General features: G+C 38.2%; 1 protein-coding gene across 1 annotated transcript; it reads right to left on the reverse strand.

Moving 5' to 3' along the window:
- Positions 1-1,449: 1,449 nt before the first annotated feature.
- Positions 1,450-9,247, reverse strand: LOC131108920 (uncharacterized). Its single transcript, XM_058060355.2, has 3 exons — positions 9,069-9,247; positions 2,892-2,971; positions 1,450-2,132 (listed from the first exon to the last, which is right to left on the reverse strand). The coding sequence occupies exons 1-3, from the start codon at positions 9,181-9,183 to the stop codon at positions 1,926-1,928; spliced, it is 402 nt and encodes a 133-aa protein (XP_057916338.2). The 5' UTR covers positions 9,184-9,247; the 3' UTR covers positions 1,450-1,925.
- Positions 9,248-11,169: the final 1,922 nt, after the last annotated feature.

Genomic DNA, 11,169 nt, shown 5'->3' on the forward strand with positions numbered 1-11,169 from the left:
CGAGTATATCCTGTCATCATACTTCTCCCAGATAGTTGAGTTTGACACATAAAATAATATCCGAGAGACTCCTGGGTCGAACCTTTTTGAAAATGACTTACCTCAAAGTAAATCCCTTTTTTTGGAGCACCCGAGGGGGGCGGGGGGGGGGGGGGGGGGTTCTCTTTGGAAGACATTTCTCTGTGGTGAGTTCCTGTCAAGTGTCAATCCGTATAAACATTTCCTAGCCTGTATGTAAAGAAGAATTCCCTGCACATGTAATCCCTCGTGCAGTGTAGTAGTTAGTTATATTTTTATTGTATATAGCATACAGCATCAGTGAGCTTAATAAAACATGTAAACAACATGACCATATGTGGACAGCACTCCAGATTGTTAAAGTTTATTAAAACAGAAACACAAGATACACAAAAAAATGCTTAATGTGTTTTTAATTGGTGTTTAATGGATGTTTGCACTCCCAGTGTTGCCAATTTGGCAGCTTTGTCACTAAATCTGGTAACATTCCAAACCCTTTCTGGCACTGTTGGAGAGTTTTCTGGTATTTAAGGACTTATAAGTGAAAGTACGTGTTGTTGTACCCTTGATGTTGTTACGGAACTGCAACAGTTGCTGCTGAGAGGTCCCCCCTTGCACCAAAGCAGCCACAAGCCATCAGTGCACAGTCAGCTTCCGCGGCACACTGACAGCTTAATGGAGCGCTATGGATCAATGCTTCTTAATGTTTTTTCATCTTTTTTATATTACTACTTATTGCAGTCAAGCCTCATTTGAACTGCCAGTATGTCAGAACGTGTGATGGAAGAACATTGTGTGATAAAACAAGTATACCTAACTGCAAGAGTGAAGGTGGTAGATGCTAACGGAGATAAAATATCATCATATTTTTTTAAATTGATGACATGATAGCCAATTTTAAATGAACAAACCAAGAATCAAGTTTGTTGTAGTAAATAGAATTAAGTTGTTTTTACTCACTTTTTTTGTTCTTTTGAAGTTATGCTTAGCTGCACGGTGGGTGAGTGGTTAGCGCGCAGGCCTCACAGCTAGGAGACCCGAGTTCAATCCCACCCTCGGTCATCTCTGTGTGGAGTTTGCATGTTCTGCCCATGCATGCGTGGGTTTTTTCCGGGTACTCCGGTTTCCTCCCACATTCCAAAAACATGCTAGGTTAATTGGTGACTCCAAATTGTCCATAGGTATGAATGTGAGTGTGAATGGTTGTTTGTCTATATGTGCCCTGTGATTGGCTGGCCACCAGTCCAGGGTGTACCCCGCCTCTCACCCGAAGACAGATGGGATAGGCTCCAGCACCCCCTGCGACCCTTGTGAGGATAAGCAGCAGAAAATGGATGAAGTTATGCTTATAGCATTTTTTTTTAATTAGCCAAATAGCTTATTTTCTTACCAATGGTACAATACAGCCAAGTAAATTTCTAGTCATTACTGTACTCTGATGACTTGTACTGCATGGAATAAGCAAAATAATTGAGTTAAAGTATGTATCACTTTTACTGCATATAAATATAGGCTCCAAGTATGAGTGGGCTTGGTATCGTGCCTGAAATAAACATATCAGTCGATTTCTAGTTTTTTGGTAATTGTAGTAAATGCAGTACTAGTACTGCTAACACATTAATATCACATTATTATCATAATAACAAATCCTTATAAATGTAACAAAAGAACACAAAATAGTGATACAATATTGGTATTATAGTAATATTGTTCAGTTAATTCATGACATCATAGTATACTGTGCAAGAAGTTGCTTTTCACAAAAGGTTACATAAAGTCATTCAAATGGCCATTGACTATTTTAATAGTGACTTTGTGGGATGTCTGCAACAACACAACATGTGTTATCTATGCAATCCACGCTGTGTTTGCATGTGTCCGCTCCCACGTTTTTTGGGGTGTTTTTTTTATGTGTTTTTGCTGCACTGCATGTTTATCCTCCTGCAGAAACAAATGGCCTTGAAGAAATGGCAGTGGCAGGCAGAACAAGGCTCACAGCATCCTTGGTGGGGGATACAGCTTTGTCCCAACTGGGAACATACGGTGGTGGCTGGTTTTGGTGGTGTCTTGGTGGGAGTGTCGTCCTTTGGGAGAACTGGCATCCCTCGAGGCCTCTGGTGGGGGGGGGGGTAAATACAAGTTCTGGATTAGTCATGTCATGTCAGCTTTATGTTGTATGTGATGAAGCCTGTTGCTATTATTAGCATTATTGGGCCACACCTCTGGTCTATAGTATAGTAGACCAGTATCGTATACTAAACCAGTATAGTATAGTACAGTATAGTACCTGTACTATGGGTATTGTAGAATAAAATACCATGCAGTATGTAAAAATGAGCGAGTACACCACAATCTGTATCTGTAATCGGAATGGGCGGGGTGTGAACCGGAAGTAGGCGTGGTTAACCATAAATGGGCGTGAGTTAAATCACTACATTATTTTAAGTCTGAAATGAATGCTATATTTATTATTATTTAGCTATATGTGTACTTTGTATGTGTGTAAGTGATCCTTCTGAGTTTTTAGTATCAACTCTTCTATTTCTTGTTATCTAAGAAGTAAAATATACATTAAATATAGCACAAGTCATAGTATAGTATATCATATGTATAGTGTAGTATGGAACTGTTGTAAAGTACAGCATAGTGTAAGGAAACATACAGTGAGTTGTAAATAAAAATAATGCTATAAAGATATTGTATGGCCTGCCAGTATAACCAAATACCGTATGTATTGTATTTGATTGTGCTATGTGAGTGTGACTGAAAATGTGCTGAGCAAAGAGACTGACTCTAAAGGTGTAATAATAATAATATTTACTTTTACCATGTACATTTATCTATAATTTATCTGCCGTATGTATGAATATTACCATCATCTGAAGCTTCTGCTGCTCATATTGTCCTCGTCTTGCAAACAGCGTCCTTTGTCTGCTGCCATGCAGATGATGACCTGTTGAAAGATCAAATTTATTATATGGGGATGTAAGGTACATAAAAGATAATGTAACATGATTTAAAAAAACTGTTTGAAATGCATCAATATGTTTAGAGCATTTAAAAGTTGTAATAGTTCATGTCATACATATAAAATTCAGTTGTAAAAGAAAAAAAGACACCCTACTATTTTTTTTATGTTTGTTTCTAAAATAACCAAATCTCCATTGTTGACGTTTGGGTGTAATACCACAAGGTCCACTAGGGGGTGCTAACAGCGATGGTGGTACAGAGTCGGTGACAAAACGACAGAGGAAGAATACATCCTGAGGATGAATATACGTCAAGTCATCTTGGATTGTCTTCCTTGTTTTGTACAACAGGTTAGTACAAAGTAGAGATAATTGGTACTAATAGCTGTAAAGAGTTTAGAAAGTTGCTAGAGTAAACAGCTGACTGCAAAATGTTTGTTACAAAATGTGTTGTAGAGCATTTGAACATAAGCGAAATGGCTAATAGCAAGCTAGCAATAGCTAGCAAGCCTTGATGTAGAGCAGGGGTGCTCACACTTTTTCAGCATGCGAGCTACTTTTAAAATGGCAGAGTCAAAATGATCTACCCACTACAAAAATGCAAAACATCTATTTATTTTCAAATGTATTGAGGCTTATTTGTACGTACAATGTATGTTGATGTACCTTACATAACCAAATGAGCCAATATTGCAAAACACACATAATTAACTATTAACATTTTTTGTAATTACCTGAGTTTACTTTGATGACTTGCACTGAATTAAATCAGCCAGGGATGCATAGTCCGGACAGTAGCTGCTGATAGCCAGGTTAGCCAGGCAAACGCACTTCGAAAAAGACATTCTGAAAAAAAAAGTCCACCTCCCATTCCATATGGAAGTGATATGTTTTTGCCTCTTTACTTGGTCCAGCTACTTGACTCATTTTAGTGACCATAAACTTTAGCGAGGGCTTAAAATCTGACGCAATTCGCAGACTAGCTTAGCACTTTGCATCGCTGTTTACGCATGAGCGGTGACCTAAAGGTCAAAATTCAGTTGTCATCTGAATGGCTGCCCTGTATATCAATCAAGTGACGGCATTGATGCTAGGATGATATTTTTTTAATGTCACGCCGCGATCGACCAGAACCACCTCCGCGATCGACCGGTAGATCGCGATCGACTTAATGAGCACCCCTGATGTAGAGTTAATAGCATGAAACTGGGTAATTGAAATATATTATTAAATATAAATATTTAAAAAGTTGCTAGAGTAAACAGCTGACTGCAAAATGATTACAAAATGTGTTGTAGAGCATTTGAACATAAGCGAAATGGCTAATAGCAAGCTAGCAATAGCTAGCAAGCCTTAATGTACAGTTAATAGCATGAAGCAGGCTAATTGAAATATGTGAAATGTGTCTGGAAACAATGGGTAATTGTTGATGTAATCATCTTATGATATCTGATGTGTTATTTTTGAGAAGAAGAATAAATCCTGAGGGTGAATATACGTCAAGTCATTGTGGATTGTCTTTCTTATTCTGTACCACAGGTTGTGGAGTGACAACAAGAGTCATATTTACACTCATTTTGACTTGTTTTGCTTTATTCAATAGCGAATGCATCCAAAGTGTGTTCTCCTGTGCAATAAACGTGCAATAAATAGTGTATATACAGTACCTTATTTTCTACGCTCTTGTGTGCTTATTTTTAAAAATAACTCCCTTTTCTCAATGAAACAATCACTGTGCGCTAAGGTTGGACTCGTTCATGCACGTCAGACTTCTAGTTCCAACCATCTGTTCCACTACTTCCTTTTTATGTTCGCTGGAGGGCCTCAGTGGGATTTTCAAAGCATTTTCCAGCTCTATAATAAGCACCGTCATGTCGCACAATTCTTTGACTGTGTTCTGCTCATAAAAGACAACCAATAAGGAAATGCTCATTTGAACAACACAAACTACAGCCTTCGCGGGGCGGACCTCCAAAAAGTGTGTGTAACCCTTGTGGGATGACGCGGCAACAACCAATTTCCATAAAATTTAGTGAGGAGGTTGTCCACGGAGCAAGGAAGAACCCACAACCTGTCATTGGTGATGGTGAAGTTCTCCGGCATTCCTTTTAGTTCCTGGATCTCCACGGCCTACACCTCACGCCTCTTAAAGGTGTTTATGGTTCTCATTTATTCTTTTCCACGTCTATCCCAGGGAACAGACGTTCTTCCACGCCCCCCCGAGTTAAAATGTTGACAACCTGATAATATTGATTTATCGATTTGCACAAAACACACGAAAAAAGCTGGCATCGACGTTCTGCATTCAATCAGGTGAATAAAAGTAGCTGAGATAACATCTGCAATGACTTAAAACCATTTACAAGCTAAGTTTATGAACTCAATTTGTCTCATTTAAACTTCTTCTACTACACGGGTGTCCAAGTTTTTTCCACGCAGGGCCACATACTGAAAAATTAAAGGATATATAGATTTGGAGGACATTTTCAGGAATTATCGGTGGGATATGGGAGAACTGGGGTGATTCGGATCACCGTGTGGATCCAGGAAATGTTCTAAAGGATTCAAGAAGGACCATTTTTGTATATAACTCCTTCCAAAAAGGTTTGTGCACATGTTTCCAACAGGTTCTACAAATTATCAAAACTGATCCAAAATCTTTTCCATCCATCCATTTTCTATCCCAGCTGACTACGGACCGGAGGCAGGGTACACCCTGATACTATAAGATCCTATAAAATGCACATATTAACTTTCTTCCCATAATATTTTGACTTTATTCCCATTATATCATACACCCCCAATTTAATTTTCCAAAATCTGAGGTTTTCAAGGCACCTTGGGGAAGACCCAGGACTCATTAGACAAACTATGTGTCTCACCTGGCCTGGGAACGCCTCACAGGTAGGAGACCTGGGTTCAATTCCACCCTCTGAGTTTGCATGTTCTCCCCGTGCATGCGTGGGTTTTCTCCGGTTTCCTCCCACATTCCAAAAACATGCTAGGTTAATTAGCGACTCCAAATTGTCCATAGGTATGAATGTGAGTGTGAATGGTTGTTTGTCTATATGTGCCCTGTGATTGGCTGGCCACCAGTCCAGGGTGTACCCCGCCTCTCGCCCGAAGACAGCTGGGATAGGCTCCATCCCCCCGCGACCCTTGTGAGGATTTTCTCGGTAGAAAATGAATGAATGAATTAATTACTTTATTCTTATATATGAATATAATATAATAATAACATACAATTGAGACCGTTTCTCAATAGAATACCTTTTTCTTTTCATATTTTGACTTTAATTATTGATTATTTAATGAATTGGTCTCACATTACAATAAGGTACATACATTTAGAGTAGTTACTGAGGAAATAATGGGGAACTAATAAGTAGAGTAGTTAATGAGGAACTAAGGCCCATCAATTTAGAGTAGTTACTGTGGAACTAATGGGGAACTAGTTAGAGTAGTTACTGAAGAACTAATGAGGAACTAAGGTTAGTAAATATAGAGTAGTTACTGAGGAACTAATAAGTAGAGTAGTTAATGAGGAACCAAGGCACATCAATTTAGAGTAGTTACTGATGAACTAATGAGTAACTAATTAGAGTAGTTACTGAGGAACTAATAAGTAGAATAGTTAATGAGGAACTAAGGTTAATAAATATAGAGTAGTTACTGAGGAACTAATAATTAGAGCAGTTAATGAGGAACTAATGAGTAGAGTAGTTAACGAGGAACCAAGGCACATCAATTTAGAGTAGTTACTGATGAACTAATGAGTAACTAATTAGAGTAGTTACGGATGAACTAATGAGGAACTGATAAGTAGAGTAGTTAATGAAGAACTAAGGCACACAAATTTAGAGTAGTTACTGAGAAACCAATGAGGATCTAATAAGTAGAGTAGTTACTGAGGAACTAATGGACAAATAATGAGTAGAGTAGTTACTGAGGAACTAATTAGGAACGAATAAGTAGAGTAGTTAATGAGGAACTAAGGCACATCAATTTAGAGTAGTTACTGAGAAACTAATGAGGAACTAATAAGTCGAGTAGTTAATGAGGAACTAAGGCACATCAATTTAGGCTAGTTACTGAGGAACTAATTAGGAACCAATAAGTAGAGTAGTTAATGAGGAACTAAGGTTTGTATAGTGTAGTTATTGAGAAACTAATGAGGAACTAATAAATAGAGTGGTTAATGAGGACTTAAGGTACATACATTTAGAGTAGTTACTGAAAAACTAATGGAGAACTAATGAGGAGCTAATGAATAGTGGTTAGTATTAGGTAGATTAATTCCTCATTAACTACTGTAATTATGTGTACCTTATTGTAAAGTGTTACTTATGAATTAAAATGATTTTTTTGTACAAATGGCCCCCGGGGCAACACTTCAGCTGCCCCTGCTGTACTGGGTTGAAAGGTCCATTGTTTAGTTTGAGTACTGCTGCCATTCCGCTGAAGGCTTTGTATAGTTCAGGCATGACTACCTTGCATGAAGACACTCATACTGAAAAGCCAACAGAATGTATCAATAGTAATGTGAGCTTTTCCTCTCACATTGCCCCTTATTGTCCAAGTACGGTGTCATACACTCAAAGTTACTTCATTTTTCCAAAACAAGGCTTCAACTAAATGTATCAAATGTTGATTGTAGGCGCTAACTATCACAACCCTCTGAGCAGCGAAGGACGTGCGGTACACAGTGACTCATTTAATGAATGTGTTGCCAACGGTTACCTACCCCAGACATATTTAATTAGCGGCCACATGCGGGCCAGGAGCCATCTCCAAATGACCCGGTGCAACATTATTGTGAAAATTCCTTGAATGCAACACTGTGTACGGCTTTGTTGTGAGGGTGAGTCCAGTGAGATTAGATAATGAAAAATCATATGTTTTTATTTTACTGATATATTGCTTTGAGAAACTGTCTGTGACTGCAACAGGCCGGGTCTAGACTGTATGTGTGCCCGGGTGCTGAGAGGACGGTTAAATTTCCTGATGTTTTCCTGTGGTTCGGCAGACAGTAGCCTGTTTAGTTTTTGCATTAAAGTTATGATTCACCTCCTCGTCATCCTTGATCTTTGTCCTTAATGATGGTCACCATCCTTAATGACAGTCACCATCCTTAATGATGGTCACCATCCTTAATGATGGTCACAATATTGAGCTCACATGTGGCAAATTCTTCCAATTCTTCAAGAGTCTCATGTTACCGGCCCAAATTAACGTTTCAACAAAGGCGAAGCCGTGGAATTACGTGACGGGAACATTTTTGACAGGAACGCATGTGTTTATTGTCTTGTGAAGGCCGTACAACTGCCACCTATTTGAGCTAATTTGTCAGATGTAATCAAGGAATCAATGAATTTGAAACTTTTTTTTAATTATATGATATAATTTTCTCATTACCGCCGAATAACAGACTGCAGGAAATATCTGGTACTGACTCACCTCTATTGGTCAACATGGGTCTGCTAATGTGGTGTATTTACATTAAAATTCATGACATTATTGAGGCAGATATATAAACAAAAAAAGTGTGTTAATGATTCATAAAATAATGTATTTACTTTTATGAAGCAATCAAACGGAGGCTTTTTAAAATCTACATTTCACATTAATTGGAACGACAGCTCTGTTTTTACGCCCCTCTATAGTTAACAGTTAACTCGCTGCTCCTCACCGTGCCCTCCCAACCACAATGGGAGCCTCTGCTGACCAAGCCCAAACACAATGACAGCCAATCCATGCCCAGAATGCATAAAAACACATTTTTATAAAAAGCCAACTGCATACAGAAATGACAAAGTTAGAGATTAAAAATTAATGCACTAAACGATTAATGCAGTAATTTGACAGCTGTAACTACTACAATCTATCTATAGATTCTTCATATAGATTTCATCATATGGATGATCATATGATCATATAGATGATCATATAGATTTCATATAGATCTATAGATATATCACTCTCATACTACATGTCACCCTACTAATATACATATTAGTAGTATATTTTTATGCAATTCCGTCATGTTTGTTTGGGGGGGGGATCACATGGGTCATTTCTCACCTGCTTTCCTGGAGATCAAATTGCTGCCACCACTTTGGAGATCATTCCGAGTGAGTAGTCCTCCGCTGACGAAGGCCAAATGCAGGAAACAGAAGCACAAGACTGACAGCTTCATCCTGACTACAAACGGCTACTCTTCCTCCGTTGTCACAAGGTACCACCGAATACACACACACACACACACACGCGTCTCCTGGCCTTCTTAGCGGAGGTCCCAACTTGTTGTGTGTGTGTCTCACTCCTCCTTGAACTTATCTAAGAAGCGGGCTTCCACACACAAAGAACCCGCCCCTCTTGGTCCTCACGCCTCTCAGCCTTGTAAATACCACTGACCTTTATGAACCCCAAATCTCTCAGTTAATAATGTCTCTCATAAAAACATATTGAGTTGTCTTTCAGGAGAGATTGAAGGTATCATACGGTATTGTACATTTCATGCTTGGAAACACCGTCCTACCCACATATCACGTTTGTGGAAAACCGTTCAAGACAAAGAAAGCCGTGTGGGAACTGTCACTGACCTTCAAAACTTTGACAAAAATGTGGATTCAATATTGTTTTCTGTCAGGTACTCACAACGTTATGACATGTCGGTCCAAATGAAGGTTGTCCAATCGCCATCAGACAACATCGTGGAGAGAAGCCTTTTAAGAAGGCCTCGTCTAACAAACATGGGACATTGAAGGGTGGAAGAAAGTTTTATCATGATTTGAGGTTTTCTTCAATGGAACAATGGAGCTTCAGGTTGTGCAGGGGTGTCAAACAGCAAATGGTGTAGGGGGATGGATGGCAAGGGAAGTTTCAGTTCCAGACAGTGGAGGCCGTCTATTATGAGATAATGTCAAAGTTGTTATGGAGAAATACAATGGTATTATGAGGAAAAAATGACGTAATTTTTATAGCATAACGTTGAAAACATTAAAAGTCGTAATATTATAACAAACAAACAAAAAAGCCGCAAGAATATAAATTACAAAAAGAAAGAAATAGCTAGAAAATGACATCATTTTTATAGCATCACATTGAACTAATAAAGAAAAAAATTGCATTTTTTAAAAGTCGTAATATTATAACAAACAAACAAAAAAGTCACAAGAATATAAATTAGAAAAAGAAAGAAATAGCTAGAAAATGACATAATTTTTATAGCATCACATTGAACTAATAAAGAAAAAAATTGCATTTTTTAAAGTCGTAATATTATAACAAACAAACAAAAAAGACGCAAAAATATAAATAACAAAAAGAAAGAAATAGCTAAAAAATGACACCATTTTATAGCATAATGTTGAAATAATAAAGAAAAAAATGGCATTTTTTAAAAGTCGTAATATTATAACAAACAAACAAAAAAGTCGCAAGAATTTAAATTACAAAAAAAGAAATAGCTAGAAAATGACATCATTATCATAACATAATTCCAAATTGTCCATAGGTATGAATGTGAGTGTGAATGGTTGTTTGTCTATATGTGCCCTGTGATTGGCTGGCTGGTGACCAGTCCAGGGTGTACCCCGCCTCTCGCCCGAAGCCAGCACCCCCCACGACCCTCGTGAGTATCGAAAGTGAATGAATGAATATATGAAACCTATGTTGACATAAACTGATTGTAAACTGTTTCAGAGAAATGACCCTTTAGGTCTCAAATATTATGTTGACGAAACCGTGCTTTTTAGTATTTAATGACATAGCCGACATAGGCGAGTTGTGTGTGCGAACAAAACATCAACATTTTTTGTGTTATTGGTGACAAATGTCAAATACTTGATATCGGTATCAGATTTACCATTATTATAAGAATACGCAGATACTTTTGAGAGCCCTGATGGAGCAAAGGTGACAAAAACAGTCCTGCTTTTGCAGGTTTAACCCCGTCTTTGCTCCTCACAAAAACATAATTACCCAGCACTGTCACTCATAACTGGTTGTCTCGGTTAAAACACTCGACCTTCCAACATTGAAGCTTTACATTCCACTGGTGGTCAGAGGGACAGTTCTATCAAACATGTCCCGATGTGCCTGCAGACATGCTATCGCCCTCTTGATGAAGACAAGCACGCTTCCCGACCTTCACATCAAAGGACTAGTCATTCATGATAAT

The sequence above is a fragment of the Doryrhamphus excisus genome, linkage group LG7 (genome assembly GCF_037039965.1).
Source record: "Doryrhamphus excisus strain RoL-2023G ecotype Guam linkage group LG7, RoL_Dexc_Guam_v1.1, whole genome shotgun sequence".
In the NCBI taxonomy this organism is placed as follows: domain Eukaryota; kingdom Metazoa; phylum Chordata; class Actinopteri; order Syngnathiformes; family Syngnathidae; genus Doryrhamphus; species Doryrhamphus excisus.

What these genes read in the sequence shown, in the direction of transcription:
- LOC131108920 (XM_058060355.2), bottom strand. Translation starts at nt 9,183, where the DNA reads ATGAAGCTGTCAGTCTTGTGCTTCTGTTTCCTGCATTTGGCCTTCGTC. An exon ending in TTTGATCTCCAGGAAAGCAG is followed by an intron (nt 2,972 to 9,068) that starts GTGAGAAATGAC and finishes ATCTTTCAACAG; the next exon opens with GTCATCATCTGCATGGCAGC. An exon ending in AGCAGAAGCTTCAGATGATG is followed by an intron (nt 2,133 to 2,891) that starts GTAATATTCATA and finishes CCCCCCCACCAG; the next exon opens with AGGCCTCGAGGGATGCCAGT.